The sequence below is a fragment of the Marmota marmota genome, unplaced genomic scaffold, assembly GCF_001458135.2.
Source record: "Marmota marmota marmota unplaced genomic scaffold, marMar, whole genome shotgun sequence".
Taxonomy (NCBI): domain Eukaryota; kingdom Metazoa; phylum Chordata; class Mammalia; order Rodentia; family Sciuridae; genus Marmota; species Marmota marmota.
The window spans coordinates 42,361,197-42,386,867 of record NW_026000026.1 but is presented as its reverse complement, the minus strand read 5'-3'; the positions used below and the strand labels follow the sequence as shown (position 1 = coordinate 42,386,867).

Below are 25,671 nucleotides of genomic sequence, written 5' to 3'. Positions count from 1 at the left end.
GCAGGAGGAGGACCGTAACAAGGTGAGGTCCTCCCCTCAGTCTCCAGGACGGGAGGCCCAGTCGACCTCCCGGAGCCTTGTTCCTTTCTCCACCCTCTCCCAGGGGCCTGGCTGCTCTTGGACCCCAACCCTCCCCCCCAGTACCGTAACACCTGCGAGATCTGGTGCCCCTTTTCTGCTCTGTTCCATCTGAAGACTGCCCGGGGTCATCCCAGTGACCCCCGATTCTCCCATTGGGGCGAGGACCACGCATGCTGGAAGGACCTTACTTAGGAACCACTCCTCTACTGCCTGATACCGATACTGAGTAGTCTCTTGGCCAGTCTCCTTGACTGATTCTCGAAAACCCCAGAATGTGTTTTAATATTAGAAGTTCATAAAACTTCCGTTGGTTTCCATTGGTGACTGGAAGGTGGACGTGAAATTTACTCATTATGAAACAAAAGTCAGTGGTTTGTAGTCTCCAAACTGGCGCCTCTCCCAACCCACTTTAAGAAAAGGGTCTTTTTGGCCCAAACAACTGGGGAAATTCAAATCTGTAGCATGTTCCTTGCAACTTCGTAAACGCTAAATGCGTCCTCGTGGGAGTTGTGTAATTTTTAGTAGGTCTGAAATGTTTACTGAGCTGCGCTTTTATTTTTAAATTCTGTGTATTTATGTAAGCCCCAGGCGCGTTTCTTGAAGTCCAAAAGATTGCAAATGCCATAAACTGAGGTTACTATAGCCAATTAAAGATTTAGAGGTGAGTCTCCACTCTTTATTGGTCCTTTAAGTTTGAATTGTTCGGAGCCGCTATCTTAAATGCAGAATCATCATGTAGTTTTCTTGACAGAAAATTTTAAAAAGGAAATATAAAACAATTAGGCGCTCTCAAATTTAAGAATTTTGGATCCATGTTAAAAACAGCTCTTTGGAACTCACAGGCATCTTTGGAGAAAGTATTCTTCTAGTAAGTAAATACCGAAGTTGCAGGCTGAGCAACTGGACTGTTGGAACAAGGGCGCCATTGTATTAGTTATTGAAACAGAGCTTTGTACACCAGAGGGGCTTGATTTTTTTAAGTTGAAAGAGGTTCATTTAAGTCAAAGTGAGAACTTGAAGTTAGTTTGAGTATTCTGGTTATTTTTCTCTTCAAAATGTAGATTTTGGATAGAAGTTTTTATAGCCATTTGTTTTTCTTATTTTCTTTGGTGGGGGGTACCAGGGATTGGAACTAGGGGCGCTTGAATCATAGCAGCTCAGGAGGCTGAGGCAGGAGGATTTGAAATTCAAAGCCAGCCTCAGCAACCTAGCCAGACCTTGTCCCAAAACAGCAACAACAAAAAAGATTTGATTTCTTTAGCTCACCTTATTTATTTAAATTGGTTTTTAAAATGACTTCCCCACCACCCTGATCCTCCATCAAAATTGGAAGAGGGTTATGAACACTATCAACTGCCTCTTGGTTTTAGTAGTTCCAGGAACTTGATCTATCAGTAGCGAAGATATTTTTTTGGAAACTATGGGTTCTTTACCACTGAGCTACCTTTTTACTTTTAAGACAGGGTCACACTAAGTTGGTGAGACTGGCTTTGGTGTCCCTGGGATCCTTCTGACAAAGTTACAGAAATCAATTACCCTTCATTTTGCTGCCTGATCTGTGCTGATAACTAGTATTGTGCTGTGGTGGATCAGGTCTAGATAGTTTTACAATTTATCTAATGGGGAGTCTTGGGTAAAATCTTGATTAAAAAAACAGTTTTAGCCTGGCACGGTGGCACACCAGCTGTTCCAGAGGCTGAAACAGGAGGATCACTATTTCAAAGCCAGTCTCAGCAAGGGGAGGCATTAAGCAACCCAGTGAGACCCTGTCTCTAAATAAAATACTGCTGGGTAATGTAGCTCAGTGGCCAAGTACCCCTGGGTTTAGTCCCTGGTGCAACCCGCACCACCACCAAAAAAAAAAAAGTTTTATAGTTTGTTAGTCAACTGAAATATTTGGGGAGGGGGATGGTACTTGGAATTGAGTCTAGGGTTGCTTTATCACTGAGGTACATCCCTACTTAGTTCTTTTTTTAGATTTTGAGACCAGAGTCTTGCTGACTTGCCCAGTCAGGCCTAAAACTTAAAATCCTCCTGCCTCAGCTTCCCAATATGCTGGAATTACAGGTGTATGTGCCTGCATCACACAGAAACATTTACATGTTAGCTTAATGTTTAGATGTTATTTGCTTTAGTTTGCAATTTCCACAAGGGTGGAATTCATGGATTTGCATAGACCCTACCACCCTATGGGGTTAAAACAAAAGTAGAGGGTAAAATTGATTATTGAGGATTTTGAATGCTAGTACATACTCATTTTGGCAAAGTGAGCAAAACTAAAAGTATTGAGCTGTGTCTGGTAGCTGAACACTCCAGTATTTGTAATATCCTTATGCCTAATGTGTTTGCTTGTTCCTCAGAAATCAGAGTTCAGGGGAAAAGTTGCATGGTTAATTTGGTCTTTCCCATTAGTGTAAGGGCAAATGTTAACATTTAACAGCATTTTTTTGTGGGTGATAGAGTCTCTTTGGTTCTGAAAAGCTTCAGATTTCTCTCCTTTATTGTGAGTGGACTGAATTAAGCTGAACATTTGGAAAGGAAAAGCTGTCTAAGATTGAAAGCTGGTCTTGATTTGGAAACTTTTAGGGGTGAGGGCCCTTAAACTAGGATGGAGAAATGTCCTGCAGGGCCATTCCTGAATTTTGACCAGCTTTATAAGTCCAAATTTACCAATTTTTGTGGTCTAATGTTTTTTGCTACACTCATGACTATTTTTTCCAGGAAGTATGACTTATCAAAGCTGCCCACGCCCTAGTTCTGGATCAGTAACTTGCACACAGTGTCTTAAGGTCCCCATTTGTGAATACTATTTTGACAATTTATGATGATCTCCTATTTTTTGGTTACAGGAAGAAATGACCAAGAGGTTATTTGAGAATTTTCTAGATTTGACTTTTTTCTGAGATCTGAATTCTCATTTGGTAAGACCTAGTAAGTGACAACATCTAATCTAGAAGTTTACTTTAAGCCAGGATTTTTTTCCAACTTGAGCACTGTTGACATTTTGTTTTGGGAACTTGTCTTGTACATACATAGTAGGTTGTTGAACAACATTATCAGCCTCTCCTAGGTAACAGCAGCCTCCTCTCCTTCATTCTGATAGTCAGAAATATCTGTAGTCTTTGTCAAATGTCTTTTGAGGCCCAGTAGATTCACCCTTGATTGAAAATCTCTGTTTAAACTGACTCTAAAATGATGTGCTAATGGCTGGAGTAAAGTTGTTTTATAGATGTTAATCTTAGTTGGCTAGTTTGATGCAAGTTTATGATTGTGTAAGGAAGTAACATAAAACTTAGATAATTGATTTGATATCTTTGGTAGCTTTTCCACTAACATTGAAGAACTTTGTTAAAAAATGTTAAATGGTTGTCTTCAGCAGGTTCTGGGGGCACTTAAAGGTTATAAAGGGGCAGCTTTGTATATGTTATGTTTGTGAATGAAGTCCTGGGTTTGGACATTTAAACCTTGGGTTCTTGTGCCATAACACCTGTAAAAGCTCTGTGGGCAAAAATTGAAGCTCACTGAGTAATGTGCTGTGGTGAGATGATTTTAAATTCTACTGTTTATTTAATTTTGCTTGCTATCTTTACTACCAGGGCTTTGTTGCTTGAGCAAATTAAGAACAGTATATAGATTAGAAATCTGAATATCTCAAATAGCCAGTGGTCAAAGAAGTATGCAGCAAAAGTTAGTATTTAAGGAAACTTGTAAACTTGATACCCATATTTTTAGAAGACTTTCAGAACTTTGTAAGTTCTGCTTTTTCTTTTTGAAACAGGAAAAGAAGATGGCTGTAGGACATCATGTGTCATGAATGTGGTAAACTTATTTAAGTACCATAATAATTAAAGTCTCTGGGTTGGGGATGTGGTTGACTGGTAGAGCACTTGCCTAGCATTCCTGGGTTTGTTCCCCTGCACCAAAAAAAAGAAGTTTCTCTGATGTAGCTTTTCAAAAAAAGCACTCTCTCAGCCTCCAACCTATTTCTGATCAGGTGATACGTTACTCCTAAGATAGCTGTCTTAATTCTAAAAGAGGGACATGGGCTTTGGTGTTTTTTTTTTTTTTTTTTTTTTTAATTTGATTTTTGGTACTAGGGATTGAATCCAGAGTGCTCTACTGAGCTACATTCCCTTTTGCTTGATTGCTTTTTTTTTATGTGTGTATTTGGACATGGGGTTTTGCTGAGTTGCTGAGGCTGGCTTTGAACTTGAGGTCCTCCTACCTCAGTCTTCTTCTGGGCAGTGAGATTACAGGTGTGTACCACCGTGCCCAGCTCTTTATTTTGAGATAGGTTCTCATGAAGTTGCTAGGCTTGCAGTCCTCTTGCCTCATTCTCTGGAATTGCTGGAATTATAGGCATGCATCACTTTGCACTGGCATTTGTTGAGCTTTTTAAGGAAAACCCCAAAGGCAAATCATAAATATGCAAATTTTGGGTGGAGGTGAAGGGCTTTAGCTCTGAATGAAAGAAATATTTTTTTTCAACTATGGTAGCTTTTTCTCTTGCAGTGTTGTGGTTGTTTCCCAGTAGGATTTTTGTGCCAAGAGATACTTGCAGATCATATGGTTCACCCAACCCTTTTTGCTTTGTGAACTCATTTGAAGATAGTCCAGATAGCAACTAATTAGATGGATTTCTAGATATGAACTTAAAGCAATTCAGTGGAATCTCTTTTCTGTTTCTATGTTCAGATTTGACTACTGAATGGACTGCAGCCTTGTGAAATGATGATTCGGTTTATCCATTCGCTGAGTGTGCTGCATTGACCTTCTTCCAAGCCTCAGTTCCTGTTCTAGGAACTTTGGTGCTATGTAGCTTCCAAATGCCCTGCAGTCTGCAATGTTCTATTGCAGATTGCTTGTGTGTTGGTAGCCTACTGGTAAGAGTGGTTGATGTCAGCAGGGATGGGTCCCTCTGGGTCCTATCTCACCAAGATGAGTGGTGCAAATCTGATCACTTGCTGCAGCCCTTCCAGGTTTTTTTTTTTTTTTAAAATTTATTTATTTATTTATTTTTAGTTCTCGGCGGACACAACATCTTTGTTGGTATGTGGTGCTGAGGATCGAACCCGGGCCGCACGCATGCCAGGCGAGCGCGCTACCGCTTGAGCCACATCCCCAGCCCCCTTCTAGGTTTTTGTTAAGCCTGTGCCTAAGTAATTTTCATGTTATTAGTAGCCTGAGATCTAGAAGTCCTAAGTTCTCTTTAAAAAAAAATTATACACATTTAGTTGTTGATAGACCTTTATTTTATTCACTTATTTATATATGGTGCTGAGAGTTGAACTTGGTGCCCCTCAGATGTGAGGCAAGTGCTGTACCACTGAGCTACAATTCCAGCCAGTTTTCTTATTTTTGAGGATAGATATATGGTTATAGGCCTCAATCAGGGGGGAGAAAGAGCGAATTACCCATAAAGGCAGAGAGAATTAGTATAGTGGTTATAATTGATTCAGTTGTTTTATGTACCAGTGCTACAGTGGAGATTAAATTTTAGTTATTTGTTTTTTAAAAAATATTTTTAGTTGTAGATGAACACAAAAACTTATTTTGTTTATGTATTTTTTTATGTGGTGCTGAGGATTGAACCCAGTGCCTCACGTGTGCGAGGAAAGAGCTCTACCACTGAGCTACAACTCCAGCCCCAAATCTTAGTTATTTTTAGGGTAGGAGAAAACAGTAACAATTCAGAATACCAATGCTTTGAATCATTTTTGCCTTTTAATACACTTAAACCATGAAGGAGGTGTAGGGAAGGCTATGGTATTTCTTAGAGCACTTTCTTCTTGTGAGTTAAAACAGTAACAAATTAATGTTTTATAAGCATGTGTGAGACGGATCTCAAATGTTTGCAGAAAATAGTATAAATCTGGAGTATTTGGACAAGTTTTTCTTTTTTCTATATTGGGTATTGATCCCAGGGGTACTTTCCCACTGAGTTACATCCCCAGTCTTTTTGAGACAAGGTCTCTTAAGTTCCTGTGGCTGACCTCGAACTTGAAATCCTCCTGCCTCAAATCTCCCCAATCTATGGTAGAATGTTTTTGCATTTTATTTCATACTAATGAGTATTAGAAAGGAAGGTATTAATTAGTGCCTTGCCAGCTGAAATATGCCTTGCTTTTTCTTACTGTGGGAAAAAAATGAAAATCTGATCCAGAAGGCATCTTTCCCCTCTCAGTTCCTTGTACACTTATACAAAACAAATAGTGTTTTCTCTGTAGTAGTTTATTTGTAATATTCAGATACATAGGGGAATATTGGGACTGACATACAACTTTGTAACATGGTGTACAAAACTGATTAGATTAAAATAGCTTTTATTCACTAGCTCCCACTCTGGCATATCCCTGTTTATGGAGTTTCATTTTGGCTATATGGCAATAGTCTAAATCAGAATTTGCGAGCAGCATAACATCCTGGTGTTTATCATTTCATGTGTTTTTGTTTCTCCTGTGGGTTTTGAATTTTGGAACTTTGCCCTTTTGTCATGAAGGTACCCTTTGCCATCTGTGATCCTTTAGATCTTTTGAAGAGGGAGCTTTGCTGATGGCATTAAGTCAGTCTTGAGCCAGAATGAGTCACAAGAGAGATTTGAACCAAAAGTGAAGGTCCCAAAGATCTGCCGGGTTGTCCTACCACCAGTGCCTGATTGACAAGTGGAGGAAAATGCACAGGGGAGTCACTAACAGTTTTTCTCCCTTCAGGAAAGTGCCTGGCTCTTACCAAAAGCATTCAGATTTCTTAAAAATGGTTCAAGGTTTGTTTCTAAACAAAGCAATGCTTCTTTACCCCTTGTTGGCCTTGAGGAAGGTGCTTGTAGTCTGTTGGTTTTAATACTGGGGATTGAAACCAGAAGTACTTTACCACTGAGATATATTTCAGCCTCCCCTTTTTTTCCCCCTCATACTGAGGATTGAACTCAGGGGAACTTAACCACTCACATCCCTACCCCCTATTTTGTATTTTACTCAGTGAGACAGGGTCTCACTGAGTTGCTGAGGCTGGCTTTGAACTCTTGATCCCCCTGCCTCAGCCTCCTGAGCTTCTGGGATTATAGGCATGTACCACTGTGCCTGGCTGTATCTCTTATTGAAAAATGGATCTGGTAGAGAGGTTGCATGTGTGATGCAGTGGTTTATAGGGAAATCTAGAAGAGTCAGTTTAAAACTCAATTCCATTGTTTGGGTGTAGGTATTTGAAATTTGATTCTCTCAATGATAAGGGGTCTGAGAGAGAAATGAAACTCTACATGTCAAATGTCTGGCATTGAGCCATTTTCCCTGTCCCTAATGTCCAAGGTTGAACCTGGTTCTGAAGCCTTCCTTACCTTGCTGAATGTAAATGTCTATGTAAATTCTAGGTATTTTAACATCTGTTTAAGTCATTTAATATGTGGGTCAAGTCAGATGTTCACAATATTGGCCTCACCATATGAGAAGTAGTACTCTGGGTGGTTTAATCAAGATAAGGGGTAGAGGTGGGTAAAAACCCCTGAGTCTAACAATTTATGTAGCAAGTACTGGGGCATGGGTCTGAAGGGTGTTGGTTTTGTTAATCAAGTGTAAGAAGGAATGCTGACTTAGAAGCTCTAACCATTTCACAGTTATTTTTTTCCCCCAGTGCTGAGGATTGAACCCAGGGCCTCATACTTGATAAGCAAGAATTCTGTCGGTGAGCGACATCCCCAGTACATTTACAATTTTTTATTCCATGATGATGTATGCTTCATCTGGAGGATTGTTTGCTACAGTGTGAGACAGTTGGTGATGTCCTCCTTCCCCTGGGAATTTTGTCAGTATTCTGTTTCAGATCATTATTTAAGGCCCACATACAGACCTGCTTATTTGGTGGTTAAGACTATCATGTCAAGTTGTTGGTATTTTTTGTTTGAATTCCTTCTAGTGATGATATGAGAAGCATATCCTGCTTGGTTACTTGGTTGCCATTTTCTGGGTTTTTGATATTTTTTTTTGTGGTACCTGGGATTGAACCCAGGTTGCTTAGCCACAGAGCCACATCCCCAGCCCTTCAAAACCATCTTTATAGCGCTACCTCTGGTTTGTTTTTTACAATTTGAAACCTTTTCTTTGTCACCATGCTTACAGAAAAGAGAAGTACTTACAACTTCTAAGATAGGGGAGAGAGAAGTAATTATATTTATGGTTTGTTTGGTACTGGGAATCAAACCCAGGACTTCATGCATGGTAGGCAAGCATTTTACCATACCCTAATTATATATTTTTAACGAATGTAGTCTTTTTATAGCTGATTGGGCCAGGTTTCTTATTTAAGTTCATCAGTTCCTAGACTTTAAGTTTGTACTTTGAAGACAAGAATTAAAAGGGAAACACCTCAGACTTCACTGAACATTTTCTAGAATTTTATGACTTTAGCATTAGTTACATTGAGGAATGGGAAAGGAGATACTTTTGAGCTTTAAGAATTAAAGAATTGTTTGGGTGCATTGCTGCACACCTACAAAGCCAGTTCAAAAGCCAGTCTTAGTAAAAGTGAGATGCTAAGCAACTTAGTGAGACCCTGTTTTTAAATAAAATACAAAATAGGGCAGAGGAAGTGGCTCAGTGGTTGAGTGCCCCTGAGTTCAATCCCTGGTCCCCCCTCTCCAAAAAAAAAAAAGAATTAAAGAATTTAACTTGATTTAAATTTAGTAATAAAACTATTTAACTGCTTTTTACTAGTAACTCAGTTTTAGTGTTTGTACTATTTTTTTTTTCTTTTGCTAGTCTTTTGGATCCTTATGCTATATAGTCTTTACAGTCAATAAAGCTACTGGGGATTCAACTCAGGGGTGCTTAACCGCTGAGCCTCATCCCCAGTCCTTTTTTTTTTTTTTTGAGACAGTCTCACTAAGTTGCTTAGGGTTCCACTAAGTTGCTGAGACTGGCTTTGAACTCCTCCTTTCTTGGCCCGCCCCATCCCCAACTGCTGGGAGTTTTGTACCACTGTGCCCAGCTAATAATGCTTCTTGAGGGTCTGGGTCTGTAGCTCAGTGGCACAGCACCTACCTAGCATGTATGAAGCACTGGGTTTGATCCTTTGCACCACATAAAAATAAACAAAGGCATGCTGTCCATTTACAACTACAAATTATTTAATAATAATGCTTTTTGAATGTTGTCATTAACATTTACATAAGAACTCAAGATTTCATCCTCATCTAGTTAGCATACCGTCATAAGAAATGCAATCTCATGTACATAATATTAGAATCATACAGTTAATTGCTTTGTTCAGTTTATAGGAATGCTTTGGATACATGGATTGGACTTAAAGAGCAGGTTTCCCTGTAATTTCAAATATCAAAACTGACTTTGTTCTAAATGATCTATATCAAGAATACTTTTTAGGGATGAAATTAATACTCAAAAAAAAAATGTGTTTCAGCTGAGGTCTGTGTCTGTGGACCTGAATGTTGATCCCTCACTTCAGATTGACATACCTGATGCACTCAGTGAGAGAGATAAGGTCAAGTTTACAGTGCACACCAAGGTAAGTGACAAAATGGCTTTGGTAATACTAACAGTGCTAGGTTATAGCCTTGTTCGGATGTGAGAAGACTGATTCCATTAACTACAATGGTTACTGTTTGCTGTGTACCAACTGCAAAGTATGAACCTCTCTCATATGTATAGCTTGCTGTTAGCAAGTGCTGTTGCTTCAGCATCCTTCTGCTATGGTGAAGCCACAATGACAAAGTGATGTAGCTGGGTGCTGCCTATTTATATAATTCAAACCTTGCACCTTTGGTTTTATTTGCATCTGAAGGTAGTGTCTGGCTTTAAATCTTAAGTTTGGAAGGCCCTTTTTTCTTTGTGGTATTCTTCGTATACCTCAGGTATACTTCAGGGGAAGTGTCAAGATGGGTAACCTGATTTCTCTACTTGAGTTGACTTGATCATAGTAGATAAAATTAGCATTCACAGGAGTTCAGAGGAAGCCACGGATAATTTCCACCACCCTAGTAGCTAAGACTTTTTTAAAAAGATGATGATGATGATGATGATTGATATTTTTTGGTCATAACTGGGATAAGTTCCTTTTTTTCTTTTTTTAAGATGGAAGTAGGGTTGTTTAACTTCCTGGAACTTTTTCTTTTACTAGTAGATATTTTTCTCTTTGATTTGATACCTTTGGCAAACTTCCAAAAAGTGTAGTTTTGTGAAAAGTCTTCCTTAAAGATCAGATTGAGTCTTAGCTGTGGCTAAGTGGTAGTTGGAGATCATATACTGCTACTTCTTTATCATGATGTTGTATTATGCAGAATTTTCCCATAGTGCAGCCCAGGAAACCCAAACCACATTATCAGGTGATGGTTAGCAATTAACTTCTTCCTCTTTACAGACTACACTGCCCACTTTTCAGAGCCCAGAGTTTTCTGTTACAAGGCAACATGAAGACTTCGTGTGGCTACATGATACGCTTATTGAAACCACAGACTATGCTGGGCTTATTGTGAGTATGTTTTAGCATACCAAGTAATTAAGTTATGCTACCTTGGTATTAGATTTCACCAACGTTTTATAATGGGTTGTGAAAACTCTTGATTTTTATCTGCCTATTAGAATATTTGCTAACTCCAGATTGGTATAGTCTTTAACTGTGAATAGTGCTGTGAGAGAAGCATACACAGAATATAGTATATACATTATAAGTAGGTAAACAAGTTTAATGATTCAAGTCCTATCTACCTTTTCTCTGGCATCATTTTTGGGCATTAGTAAGTTGATTTCTAGGATACTTCAGTATTGTTATAGTTCCCAGAGTAAGGAGGCCATTGTCACCTTTTGAGAATTAATTTTTGGTTGTGGGAACTTCTGTTCAGGGGTCTTCCCTTCATTTAAAATTAGGATCTTTTGATTGTCCTTAGAGGTTGAAAAATTTGCTTTTGCTTAATCATTTTTGTCATTGATTATCTTAATTTTAAGCTAATTTTAAGCTGCTAGTTCTCTATAAACTGAACAAATATTTATGTCAGAATGCCCAACTGTGGGGAACATACTCTGGGGTCAAAAGATTTAAGGTTTGGGTGAAACCCAGTGACTTTAGATAGCCCCACTTGGGTGGCCAGAGTTGAATGAGGCATTAACTAGAATGTGGCGGGCAAAATGCTCATCATGTATTACCTGACTATGTTGCAGATTCCCCCTGCTCCTACAAAACCAGATTTCGATGGTCCTCGAGAAAAGATGCAGAAACTGGGAGAAGGTGAAGGGTCTATGACCAAAGAAGAGTTTGCAAAGATGAAGCAAGAACTGGAAGCGTAAGTGGATTTTCTTTTTAAAGTTTTGAGACTGGGTTTCACTAAGTTGCTGAGGCTGGCTTTGAACTTGTGAACTTGTAGGTGTGTACCACCACACCTGGTGGGTTCTTTTTAAACAGTATAGCTGTTAATTGCCTGGTGTTGATTTCTAAAACTACATTTTGTAAATATAGTTTTGTGGGGTACAGTTTTTGTACTTCTGACCTTTATTCCTTGAAGTTCATTTTTTCTCCCACATAAACCATACTTTTATTAGGGCATACTGGTCTGGCATAGGGAAGAAAGTAGACCTTTAAATCTTCATAAACAACATTTTCAAAGTGTTAAAATGTATAAAAATTTCTCCCTTGAAGTTTTGTTACAAGAAGTATTAGAAGAAACTAGGTTGTAACAAATGCTGTTACAAAGCATTCTAAATAACCATATTGATGGTTTGAAAGAGGCCAGGTACATAGGCAGCATATTTTAATCTGGTTGTAATTTTAAAGCAAAAATGTATTCTTTATTCTGTATCATAGGTATAGGTTCGCATTACTGAGTACTGAAAAACTTATAGCAGATGTTTTTCAACTATTATTTCTCTCCTTAAAACAAATCAAATATGAATTCTAAAACCACATACCATACCATTTAAGTACTGGAAGGTTAGAGTAAAGGTACTGTGCTCTCCTCACCCCCACCTTGTATTAGGGATTGAACTCCTGAGTGCTTTAGCACTTAGCTATGTACCCGGCCCTTTTTATTTTTTGAGACAGAGTCTCACTGAGATGTCAAGGCTAGCCTCAAACTTTCCATCGTCTTATCTCATCTTCTCAAATCCATGGAATTATATGTGTGTGCAACTATGTATTTCACTTTGCTAAATTGGTTACTTATAGATGATTTTTTTTTTTTTTTAATTTCTTGTTCCTCTACTCTTGAACTTCTTTATCTTGGCTCAAAAGCATTCACCCTTTCCTTTTATCATCATCAGCAAGTTGGAATTCAGGTGCTCCTTTCAGCAACTCTTATGCTCTGTCTTAAGCCCATGTTGCGTAGGGCAGGGCTCACACCTGAATAACTGCACTTTGGAGTGCCTGTGAGTCCAGCCCTGGGGATAAAGCACTCAACACAAGTTTCCAAACCCTAACATCTTGACTGCCTTAATTGAGGTAACACTGCTTTGTAATTTCTGCTGATTCCAATCCTTATTAAGGATTTGTGCTGTGTACATGACTGCCTAAAGGGGTCTCATCCTTTTTAAAGCAACAAATGTCAACGTAGCTGCTAAATTTCAAGTAATTACATGTAGGCTTTGGGAGTCTCAGAAGGCAGAAAAGCACCACTTTCCTCCTCTATTGGTTCATTCCAGATTCTAAAATGCCAACTGATTAACTACCAAATCAAACCGGTATGTTGTTTTGGCCTAGTTGTAGTATTTTACTTAATAAAAATGAGCAGATCACTAGATTATATATAGTTGGCCAGCAGCACATGATAATATCCATCAGGTAGTAGAGTGATGCCAACTGAATTGTGTATGTATTTGTCTTTTCAGTGAATATCTCGCTGTCTTTAAGAAGACTGTGTCCTCTCATGAAGTATTTCTTCAGCGGCTTTCTTCTCATCCTGTTCTCAGTAAAGATCGAAACTTTCATGTTTTCCTGGAATATGATCAGGATGTAAGGCAATTTTACTCACATTTCCATGGTTTAGTTGAAATGTATGATTATGACCCAGGCATGATGGCAAATGCCTGTAATCCTAGCTACTCAGACTGAGGCAGGATTGCAAGTTTGAACCCAGCCTTGGCAACTTAGAAAGATCCTGTCTTAAGCTTTAAAAATGACTGGGAGTGTAGCTCAGTACTGGAAAAGAAAAATTTATACTTTCTGAAAAATGACTTATCACAGAAACACAATGGAAATGTTTGGGGATGCTCCCCCCCCCCAATCCATTTTAGAAGTCATTTTTGTGACTCTGCCTAAGCTTTGGCTTTTTATTCATCTTCCAAAGACTGGTTTTTTTCTTTGTTAAGTTTGGGATTGTTAGAAGGAAATTAAATTGATTCACATTGATTTCTTTTGGTTACCCTTTCTGTTAGAGGAGATGTGCTCGTGTCCTTATTTTTGTATTTTTTTTAACATGTTATATTTATTGTCCCTTGATGAAACAATCCCTGATTTAGAGTTCTGAAGCTTAAAGCCTAATCAGCAATGTAGATTGAAAAGAATGTAATTCTGCCAAGAAAATCCTCAAAGACTTGGTTCCTACATATGTGATCCTTTTAGAAAGAGATGACTTAGATTTAACATTATCCATTTATTATGTTTTTCAGTTTAGTTGGTAAAGCAGAGCTAAAGATATCTATATTTCTGTATTAGTATTGTTTGGAATGTTATTTTTAACTTGAGAGCCTAGAAAAAATATATAACAAACTGTTTTGGAATTTTCTTTTAGCTAAGTGTTAGGCGGAAAAATACCAAAGAAATGTTTGGTGGCTTCTTTAAAAGTGTGGTGAAAAGTGCTGATGAAGTTCTTTTTTCTGGAGTTAAGGTAAGGGACTTGAGCTTTTTAAGAAAATTCATAACTTTTTCGGAATAGATCATCTCTTTCTTTGGATGAGATAATACCACAATGTACTAATTTTAAGGAATGGGCTATTTTCATTTACTTAATTCAGTTTTTGCTTATTTCTCCAAAACACCTTGTTCTCAGGAGAAGTGACGTGAACCTTTCCACACTTGAGTATTTTCTCCTTTTGTAAGGACAGAGATTACTCAATTTTAAAAAGAAAATAAGCTAGAAGATCAGTATTTCATGCCTTTCTCCAGTATGGTGGCCGCCAGCCACAGGTGGCAGGTGAGCACTTGACATGTAGCTTAGTAGGCATGGTGAAAAAAAATAGATTTTGTTTTATTTACATACTGGATTTAAGAGTTTACTACAAAGAAAAAAATAAAATGTCTTACTAATGTTTTACATTAGTTATGCGGTTAAGTATAATATTAAAATTAATTTTACTCTTCCCACAATACCAGTAGAGAAGTTAGCATCAGAAATTCCTTTTGGGTAGTGCTGTTCTAGAAAATAAGAATTAAAGCACAAGTCTCTCATTACCCTCATAGATGTGATTTCAAATTTCTTTACTCTTCAGGCCATTCCCCTCCTTTTAAACTGAGATACTTTAATATTTACTAACAGAATCTGACTTTGTCTTTCCAGGGTAAGGGTTAAGTGGGAAACAGTACAGGTGCATAGTAGGGAGGGTAGTTTCATGAATTTGGAAACTCTTAGGACAGTCCACACATCTCAGCACTGTGCCAGTCAATTCATTGAATGATATTTAGCATCTTTGGCCAGTGCCTACCAGGTGTACCAGTATGGCCTCTCAAACTGAAGCCATCTAAATTTAAATAAAAAATAACCACATGCATATTCTAGTATTCAAGTCTGGGTGGCAGTACCTGACTTGGCAGAACTGCTACAATAGTAATAAAAACATTGGGTCTTGGGTTACCAGAGATTGTTCTTCAAAATGATTCTGTCGACATTTTCTTGATTATTGCTAGTCCTGGGTATTATCACTGTGTTTTAAGTTTGCAATCCTCTTATCTGTCGAGGTTAAACTTTTTACTTAGAAATTTGTCACAAAATACATTCTTGTAATTTATACTAAAGTTCTTTTTTTCTTCTTCTTCTTTTAGGAAGTAGATGACTTCTTTGAGCAAGAGAAGAACTTCCTTATTAACTATTACAACAGGATCAAGGATTCCTGTGCTAAAGCTGACAGAATGACCAGATCTCACAAAAGTAAATATCTTTTACCCACTAGCCACTTTTGGCTTTGCTAGTGTGCCTGCTCTGCTCATATAATAAGGATTGCACTGTCTCTCCAGATGTTGCTGATGACTATATTCACACTGCGGCCTCCTTGCAGAGCCTGGCTTTAGAAGAACCCACAGTCATCAAAAAGTAAGCTATTATTGTGAAAGCATTTCCCTGACTTCCTGATTGAAGACTACTGAGTGATATAATTAAAGAATAAAAGAGTACTGTCAGGCAGTTCTTCCCTGGAACACAAACTTATCAAGAACACTACACTGTTCAGCACTCAAGTGTTTGGAAGGCACTAGTAAGAGAATCATAGGAGACTTTGGATTCTTCTGTATGTAGTTAAATAGATACGGTGTAGAGCCTTTATTTCTGTCACATTAAATGACTTCTTTTAAAAAATATATTTTTTTAGTTTAGTTGGACACAATACCTTTATTTATTTTTGTGTGTGCTGAGGATGAACCCAGGATCTCATGCATCCTAGGCAAGCACTCCACAACCCCAGCCCAAATGACTTCTTTTTTGTTCATTTTAATTTTGTGGTTGTCTTTGAGAGAAGTTTGCCTTGGTTTTCTTTGTTAACTGGTTCTTGCCGGTCTATCTGGTCTTTCTTTTGAAGAGATTTCTTTTTCTTGTTTGGGGTGTTTGTTTCTTTTGCACTATAGTTTGAACAGGGACACTTTAATACTGAGTTATAACCCCAGCAGTATATCTTCGTTCCCCCACCCCCTCTGCCCTTTAAAAAAATTTTTCAGACAGGTTTTTATAAAGTTGCTTGGGCGTCTAAGTTGCTGGGACTTGTCTCAGACTTATTATTCCTCCTGCCTCATCCTCTTTTCAGTTGCTGGGATTATAGACGAGCACTACCACACCTGGCTCTTGCTGGTTTGGGGAACAATTCAATGACTCTATTCTGATCTTGGACTTTTACATTTGCTTTCCACTTTTTCTCTGTACTGGGCATTTTGAGTATAAGACTTTAACCTAACACATCTCTACTTGGTATAATAGGTGATACAACCTCTAACTTGAAGTTGAAAGTCATGCTAATAGTAGAACCAAGATGAGATGGTAGCATATTTTTGCTTTATGATGCCCTTGGGGGAAGCTCATTAGAATCTGACCTTCTTTGAACATAGGATAGGCCTTTGATAACAGTATCCTGGACACAAGACAAGGTGACTGAAGGGCAAGAAAGAGAGGCTAATGCCAGTAGGCTGTGGCACTGAAAATGTGCTCAGTTTTATAGTCATTTGGAAGGAGAACGAACACTACTTTTAAAAATCAAAGCACATTGTACTCATTCATGTCTTGAGTTTTGATAAGATCATTTATTTAATACCTTAAACCACAACTGTGTTTATTTTCAGATACTTATTGAAGGTTGCTGAACTGTTTGAAAAACTTAGGGTAAGAATTTTTGTTTCTGTCTTAATAAAATATATATTTTGTAATCTGTAGATAACTGCTTTGATGGTGACCTTTACTTTTTTAAATAGAAAGTGGAGGGTCGTGTCTCATCAGATGAAGATTTAAAGCTGACAGAGCTTCTCCGATACTACATGCTCAATATAGAGGCTGCAAAGGTAAGATGAGGAACCGGGAAACCCAACACAGTGCTAGACTACCTGTTGTGACCAGAAACCTAATGCTAGAGCTATTCCTTTTTTGGTAAAAAGGAAAGTTGCTTTATATTAGGAGGGAAATAGGAATTTTATCAGACTTCTTAAGTGATGTGCCCTTTTTTGGCATTGGATCCATAAGTAGTATGCAGAATAAACTCTAATCTCTTGACCTGAGCATACCTTTTCTTATTCTTTTATTTGGACATTTTTAATGCTTTATAGATTTTCATGGAATTAAGAGCTAACTTACAAAACTAGGTACAGTAGTTTCACTGAGCTTCAATAGTTTTTGGCAGTACTTAAGAACTGTGTGACTGATTATTTTTTTTTTTTAATACTTGCATTCTAATTGTAGATGTTAGGTGTTGAGGTGACTTCTACTTTGCTATAAGATTGCAAAGAATCATTATTTCAAATTAGGTTAGTCCCTAGTATATATTTCCAGAAGCAGGATTTGCAGTGTAGGGTTATGTGTGGTCCAGACTGCTTTGTTGCTTAGTTGTATTCTTGCAGTATTCTGCTCTGACTCACCAGCAGTAACATGTGGTTTGTTGTTGTCATTATTAGATTTTGCTGGTATTTGTTTTGTGATACTAGAGGTAGAACCCAAGTGCCTCATGTTTTGCTAGTCAAGTGTTCTAATTTTATTTTCTTTTGAGACTGGATTTCACTAAGTTGCTGGGACTGGCCTCAATCCTGTGATGATCCTGCCTCAACCTCCCAAGTACTGGAATTAGGCATGTGCCACCACAACCAACTGTGCATGTGTTTTAGTACACAACATTTAATTTTGTTAATTGCTTTCAATTATTGAATCAACTAGAAAATAATCCTTATTTTTACTCTGTTGCATCATCCCGCCACCCCTGCCCCAGGGGTGAATCCAGGGGCTCTCTACCAGTGAACAACATTCCTACCCTTTTAAATTTGGAACAAAATATTGCTGAATTGTCTTGGTTGACCAGGATCCTGGGATTTTTCCCCTGCTGAGTTGCTGGGATTTAGGCATGCATCACCATGCCCCACTGTTGAGTTTTGTTCTGTTTTAACCTTACACATAAAGAATTCCGGGAAAGCACTCAAATATAAGAGTGGCATACCCCTGCTAATCTTATGAGGGTAGATACAAGCATAAAGGTAGATTAGATTCTAGATTGTGTAAGCTATTTGCTATTCCTGTTTTGTTCTCTGGAGATTTTTATGTTACAACTGTTAATTTTCTTCTCAGGATCTCTTATACAGACGCACCAAAGCCCTCATTGACTATGAGAACTCAAACAAAGCTCTGGATAAGGCCCGGTTAAAAAGCAAAGATGTCAAGTTGGCTGAGGCACACCAACAGGAATGTTGCCAGAAATTTGAACAGCTTTCTGAATCTGCAAAAGAAGGTTGAGCAGGAACATTCTTTACTTATTTTACGTTTTATTTGGAAAAGCTTACAGAGAGAAAAAGTTTTTCAAAAGTGCAGTAATACCCACATGTCCCATGTTAATGTCACTTGGACACTAACACTTGCCTTCACATGGTATAAACATGGATGTCTGGTGTTCCTAGTCCATATGAATGTCCTAAAAACTTTGTTGGGTTTCCTATCCAGTTATCCTAGATCTTAGTCTCCTTTATGAGGAAGTTTTTGGTTATTTAGTTTTTGTTGTTTGCAATATTTATATCTTTTAACTATTTTATAAATATCTCTTTGTAAAAAGATTTTTACAAATAGATTGTAATGTTTGTGTGCATCTTCTTTCCAGTTGTGTTCATTTTGGTTACTTAGTCAAGTGTCCACTTTCTCCACTGCACTTAATATTCCCCATCACCTACTATAGGGGAGATAACTGAAGATCACATACATGTCCTGCTTTTCACTAAACTTCCCTGGGCTTAGTGTGTATGATTCTTTCCTAACCAGCATTTATTCTGATGGTTGCAATTAGGTGATGCCTCCTCCCTCAATTCTAGCATTTTATCTGCAGGTTAGCAGTTGCCTACGTACTTCAAACAAGAGCCCTGCCCCTCCACCCCTTTTAAAATATCATCTTAATTCTTTGTGGGACGCTGGGGATTGAATTTAGGCTTTTGAGCATGCTAACCAAGCCCTCTACCACTGTGCTACATCCCCAGCCCTTCCTTTTCTTTTAATTTGTTACTATCCTTAATTATTTTGGTGCTCAGAGTGTCCACACTTTTCCAATGGGAACATCTTGAAACTAGCATGTCTTTGTGACACATTACACACTCTTTTTTTTTTTAAAGTAGTTAGTTGTTCTATGTAGACATTTAACTCCAACCCTGGATTTGACCATTTTTCAAGGAGCCAAGGTTCTTTTTCTTAGGGAATAGTAGCCAAGATCTGGGTGTGCTGGGGCACTTATTGTTTGGGGTGTCTTTGCATCTAGGCCCTTTAGGAGACAGAATTGGGAGATGTAGGTGAATACATGTGATTGCACACCTAGGCAAGTTTTAGGGATCATGAGTCTATTCTGATGACTCAATTCCAGTCTGTGTCCACTCCATTCTTTCTTGCCTTTACCCCATTCCAGAACAGGTTATTTTATTTATTTTTTTAAATCCTGGGATTGAACCCAGGGGGTCTTAACCACTGAGCTGCCACATTCCCTAACCCTTTTCATTTTATTTTTAAGACAGGGCCTTGCTTAGGGCCTTAATAAGTTGCTGAGACTGGCTTTGAGCTTGGGATCCTCCTGCCTCAGCCTCCTAAGTTTCTGGGATTACAGACACGTGCCACCATGCCCATCCCTATCTCATTTTAAAGCATATTTGTCACGGGACTTTTTGGTTTTCTTTTGGCCAGTGGTAGAGCCATTTATGTGTGCTGGAAATGTCTTCATAATAACAGTGGTCTGATAACAACCTGCTTGTAACTACCTGGCATGTCTAAGCCTAGATTTTGTAGAGTATAATATCTTGCTTTGCTGCATATCTGTGCTTTGCTTCTCATGCTTTAATTGTATGGCAAAGAGCCTTTTATTGCAAGTTGGCAATTGCATGCAAATATTTATGTTGCTGGCTGTGTTGGATTGTTTCAAAGTATCTTTTTTACTGCCCTGTTCTTTCTTAAAAAATAAATTCTGTTTTTGTTGTTGTTGTTGTTGTTTGTTTGATTTTTAAACTGGGGATTGAACCCAGAAATGCTTTACCACTATACTACCCTGTTATCTTTTATTTGAAACAGGATTTTGCTGAGTTGCCCAGGCTGTCATCTAACTTGAAATCTTCCTGCGTCAGTCTTCTGAGTCTCTAAGATTACAGGTGTACTCCACCAGTTTAGAATTTTGCTTTATTTATTTTTTTCTTTAAGGCTGAATAATACTCAATTGTGTCTGTAATTCATTTTTTTTTTTTTTTTAATTTATTTATTGTCCATTGATGGGCACCGATTGATTCCATGTCTTGGCTATTGTTAGTAAAGTTGCAGTGAGAGTTCAAGAAGCTTTTGACTGTTGTATTTTGAGAAGAGTTTTCACCCAGGGATCCTCCTGACTCACTTCTCCCACAATAAGACCCTTTCTGCAAGCATCACTATCTTGAGGGCAAGAGTGAGGCAGTTCCTCACAAGTTCTTCAGTGGTGCTTGGTGATTGAGTAGTGTGTGGCCTGCTTAGGATCACAGTAACAAGAAGACAATTAGTGTATGTCCCAGTTAGAGTGCTTAAGAAGGAGGAAATAATGGTGGTTTGATCATAATGATATTTGGAAGCTACATGAATATGAAAATTTAACATTTCTTGGTTTGATAAACTTTAACTCTTTCTTCCTGTAGAACTTATAAATTTCAAACGGAAGAGAGTGGCAGCGTTTAGAAAAAACCTAATTGAGATGTCTGAACTGGAAATAAAGCATGCCAGAGTAAGTGTTTTCAAATTAAACCAATAACATTTTAGGTTCCACCCCTCTTTCCCAGTTCATTGCCCCAATGTCATCAGGCAGATAAGGTTTGCCATGTGGTTTTAATTCCATGTGGTACTTAGTAAATGGGAACCACCCATCAGAATATTTTTGTTACTGCAAATCAGAAATCCTTATCTTGAAACAGTTTGCCTGGTGGGGGTGGTACTAGGGATTGAACTCAGGGGCACTCCACCACTAAGCCACACCCCCCCTTTTTTTTTTTTTAATTTAGAGACAGGGTCTTACTGAGTTGCTTAGCATCTAGCTTTTGCTGAGGCTGGCTTTGAATTTGTGGTTCCCCCTGCCTCAGTCTCCCAGGCTGCTGGGGTTACAGGCATGTGCCACAATGCCTGGCCTTGAAATAGTTTTGAGAAGAGCATTCTTGGTAAGGCTCCCTTGGTTACCCCTCACAGGCCTTGTGAGCCACACTGACACGCCTGCTCTAGTAATTTAGCAGTAAGCTCTTTAGTATCTTGGATTTCGTTGGCTTTCAGAAGAAACAACTTTTTGTTTGCCAAGCTTCTTTCAGTACTCTTTCTTGGTTTAGAAAGGAAGACAATCTTCTGTTGCATATGTCTGTAGCTTAGCACAGAAGCGAGAGGACACTGGGGTCTTTTGAGAGTTTTTGGTACCTGAGGGTATCTCCTTGGGCCATTCCAAGGACTTTGCTTCAGACTGCTGTGGACAAGGTCAGCCTGTCAACCTTAAGGGCCATAACAGGGATTCCTCCCTTGGAAGGAACTGTCACTGGCCTTCAGTTTGTGCTTACTTTTTATCCAACCAAGGCCTTTGTACATACCACTGAGCCACATTCCCAGTCTCATTTTTTTCTTAATTGGGTCCAGCTTTCTTTTTTTAACTTTTCATTGGAGTTTAAAGCATAATTTTGCATAAATCAGCCATGTTCTGGGCACTTTTTTTTAAGTTGTTTTTGGGGTGGTACTAGATATTGAACCCAGTGATACTCTACCACTGAGCTACATCTCCAGTCCTTTTTGAGACAGGGGCTGGCTTTGAACTTGCAAGCCTCCTACCTCAGCCTCCTGTGTCACTGGGATTACTTCGCAAAGCAATTTTTAATCTTGCCAATGACTTTTTTTATTTAGAGACAGGGTCTCACTGAGTTTTTGAGGTGATCCTCCTACTTCAGCCTCCCTAGCCACTGGGATTATAGGTGTGGGTCACTGTGCCCGGCATCAATGACTAATTTTTAAGCAACTCTTTATCTGGTCTTTTTAAGGCCTTGTAAAGCAGAACAGGCATGGTTGCATTTGGGAGCAGATAGGGTGGGAGATGCTAGAGTAGTGACCAGTAGTCCCAGACAGACTCTCTTAAGGGAGAGGAAACTCTCCACATGAAATGGGTGGTGAGTAGTTTGTGCACTTTAATTGGGATTTAGAGGAGAAAAATTCCAACCCACTTGGGCTAGTTGTAGATCTCTATAGACATGCTATGTCAGTTGAATTTATGTTTCATTCTTGAGTATTTAACAATTCTTAGATTCTAGAATGATTTTTTTGGTCTACTTTGACTTTGATGTTACTTGTGTTTTGTTTTTTCCCTAGAACAATGTCTCCCTCTTGCAGAGCTGCATTGACTTATTCAAGAACAACTGATTTATCTGCCTTTTCTCTGAAGGAAACAAATGTGAAAACTGCATCACTTGCACTTAAATCATTACCATAGAATATGATTAACTTTGACTTTAGTTTAAAATTATGTGAATAAATATTTTGATTTCTAAAAATCTTAACACTTAACCATGTTGGTTTAAAAATATTTTTATTGCATGCAACTTGGATATAACTAATTTTTTCCTTATGCGTTTAATACCTCAGAGTGGGCAGAATCTAAATACTGGATTCTCCTGTAGTTTGTCTTCAGTTACTTAAGAAAGGGTGTGGAAGACATGTGCCTTCTGGAAATATGTAGAAGCAATCACCAGGCTCATGTCTTGTCACCCCGATTCATGTGCCCATGACAGACTGATCTGTCAGGGAGGTGCCAGTTCAACAAATGATAATAGCTACTTGTTACAGCTAACATTCCATTCCTTCATTAGGGTTTTTTTTTTTTTTTCCTCATTACTTTCATGTTCTTGAGTCACCTAAAGTGTTTATATAATAACAAGGGCAAAAAAGATCTCATTTATCTTTTTAAAAACCCTTTGCAGTCCATTTTTATAGTTGGGATATAAATATTTGAGGGGAGAGAAGTATGTAGGGGTATATATAGAAATAAACAGTATGGCCTGCTTTAAAGATGGCTACACAAGAAAAATGTAAGCTCTTTCCCTGATGTTGGGGGAATGTGTGTTTGGGCTTTTGTTTTTTTATAAAGTATGCAATAAAATAAATCATACTACTTATGGAGTTTTTCTGTGAAAAAGATGAAATGCATTTGCAGCTAAGCCTTGTCTGGTTGACCACTGAGCCATCTCTAGCCCTATTTTGTATTTATTTATTTTTATAATTTTTTAATATTTATTTTTTAGTTTTCGGCGGACACAACATCTTTGTTTGTATGTGGTGCTGAGGATCGAACCCGGGCCGCACGCATGCCAGCGAGCGCGCTACTGCTTGAGCCACATCCCCAGCCCCCTATTTTGTATTTAGAGACAGGGTCTCAGTGAATTTTTGAGGCGATCCTTCCTTCTATCTAATCTTAATTTTTGAGGACTTTAGGCCAGTTAGGAGGTCTCTTAATCCTGGTCTGTTTGTTCCTGTTTTTATTCAGGTTTGTATTTTTGACAGGGGCATATCTGACACTAGTGTCTTTGGGTTTGTGTCATCTTTTATTGGCGATGACTCCAAAGCACCCAAGGTTGTTGTGTCTGTCAGGTTTTCTTTATTGTAAAGCTTAATTTTTACCTTTGTAATAAGATACTTTGACATTAGGTAAAATATTATTACCCAGCATCTTTAGTATCTATTGTAGTGTAATCAGTAGCTGCTACAAGGGTTACTTAGCTGATCATTTGAATATCACGGGGAGCACTTTTCTATTTTAGCAGGTGTTGATGTCTTGCCTTCCCAGCTAGGTACAGGTGGCTGTCGTTATGTGCTGGCCACACTGTCCTCTACTGCCTCTGGTATTTATTTGGGAAGTGTGATTCATGTAATGGATGAATTTAAGCTCAGCTGTTACTTCTCCAGTCTAGCTTCTATCCTCCTTCTTTGTCATTCCCATTAGTGTTCATAGTAGCACAACCACAAGGTCCTGTATTTGGATGGGTGACAGACAGTACAGAGCTAGTACTCAGACCTTGACCATAGCTGCTGAGTATACCCATGTGATCAGACCTGGTTTACTGAGCTGTCTGGTTACTGGGCTTGGGGTCTTATACTTCTTCAGACTGGATCTTTTGCTGGTTATAAGATAGTGGGATTATACAATAATTGTGTTATTCAAATATGAAATAAAACTTGATTTAAAAAAAAGTCGGATGGTGGCTTAAGCAGCCTCCCCATGTGAACCAGCTGAATTTTGTGCAAGCTGGAGTTGGCATTTTAGACTAGGTGCCCCTCAAGTTACCTTAACTACCATTAGTCTCTAAATCGGCCTTTGTTTCACGATTCTGGATGTGTGTACCTTCCACGCTGCTATAATGTTCCTTCACACTTCCCAAATTTGATGGCGATGAATGAGAGCCTAAGTGGGTCAGGGGTGTTTATATATAGTCCTTTTTCTTCTACCCATGTCAGTCAGCTTACAGTTAATATTATATGCAGTGAATTAGGCTGTAATAATAGTGTCCTTATGGAAGTAAGTGAACTGGCAGGAGAGGTCACGGTGTCTTGAATCGTGAAGGCAAGGCTGGGACTAGATGCAGACTGTATATCGTATCCTTTGGGGTCAAATACAGGAATGCTGGAGCTGAGATCTGGGCAAGCAGGTTCTGCACAGCCTCAGCAGGGGTAATTCAGTGTGGGAAACTAGCTACTGAGGAGCTTCTTATGGGAAATGGGTAGAGTTTGAACTGATGCAAAGCTTTTGGTGTATCTTTTTAAAGTGCTTTTTTAAAAAAAATTTGTTTTTGGTACTGGGTATTGAACCCAGGGCACTTAACCACTGAGCCACATCCCCGTCCTGTTTTGTATTTTATTTGGAGACTAGGCCTCACTAATTTGCTGAGGCTGGCTTTCAACTCAGGATTTTCCTGCCTAAGCCTCCTGATTATAAATGTGCACCTTGCCACCTGGCTAGAGTGCTTTTAGATTAAGGGTTGTCTTGAAAAATTTAGCTAGTCATCCCTCAGGAAATCTCATATACTGGTTTTATGCACAGTTTTTATGGAACCCTTCGAGAAGGATTCTAAAAGCAAGGAATGGAATGAATGGGGAATAGTTTGGGAGATAGGCCACCTAAGGAAGTCTAGTACTAAGGATCTCATCTGCTGGGGTCACACTGAACATACAGATCCCAAATTCAGATTATACATTATTCCTAAAGAAAAAATTTAAAATGATCAATAGAAAAAAACAACATTGGTCTAAACTTTGTAGACAAATTGAGATCCATGCTGTATGGGGTAACACTACAAGCAATAGGCAGCTCACCTCTCCACATCTATACTTGTTCCACATTTCTCTCTTCATGTTTCTTCCATATTTGCCTTGCTCAATGTTTTTGGAAGTTCATTTGAGGTAATGCTTGGGCTCATCCCTAAAGGGGGGATTTCTCCACTTTGAAGGTCTTTTCAGGTGAAGTAAGCATCTTGCACCACCAATCTTCTACCTGTAGGTGGCAGACCAGACCCAGCACAGTTACAGGCCCAGGGCTGGTGGTGCAGGTGGGCCCTCCTTGGTGCAACTGAGGGAACCCAGCATTCCTGCAGAGTTCCTCAGATCAATGTCCTGTTGCTCAGGTGCTGATTGTACCAGGAAGAGGAGTGTCCTGCTACCTGGGATCTCTAGTAGTTGTGGATTTTGTCTGCCCAGACTTCTGGGCCTCA

At 38.7% G+C, this 25,671-nt stretch overlaps 1 protein-coding gene and 1 non-coding gene across 2 annotated transcripts in view; both read left to right on the top strand.

The window, feature by feature from the left end:
- Snx5 (sorting nexin 5) overlaps positions 1-22,477 on the top strand; it is a 22,944-nt gene extending 467 nt beyond the window's left edge. Inside the window, 13 exon segments of the mRNA XM_015483207.2 lie at positions 2-22; positions 9,493-9,597; positions 10,450-10,560; positions 11,247-11,368; positions 12,906-13,029; positions 13,808-13,903; positions 15,055-15,160; positions 15,247-15,322; positions 16,555-16,594; positions 16,684-16,770; positions 18,038-18,197; positions 20,590-20,675; positions 22,283-22,477. Coding sequence (XP_015338693.1) covers positions 2-22; positions 9,493-9,597; positions 10,450-10,560; positions 11,247-11,368; positions 12,906-13,029; positions 13,808-13,903; positions 15,055-15,160; positions 15,247-15,322; positions 16,555-16,594; positions 16,684-16,770; positions 18,038-18,197; positions 20,590-20,675; positions 22,283-22,333 — 1,185 coding nt within the window. The 3' untranslated portion in view covers positions 22,334-22,477.
- On the top strand, positions 4,805-5,042 carry LOC125619239. Its single transcript, XR_007350737.1, has one exon. It is a non-coding gene; the product is annotated as a small nucleolar RNA SNORD17 (small nucleolar RNA).
- Positions 22,478-25,671: the final 3,194 nt, after the last annotated feature.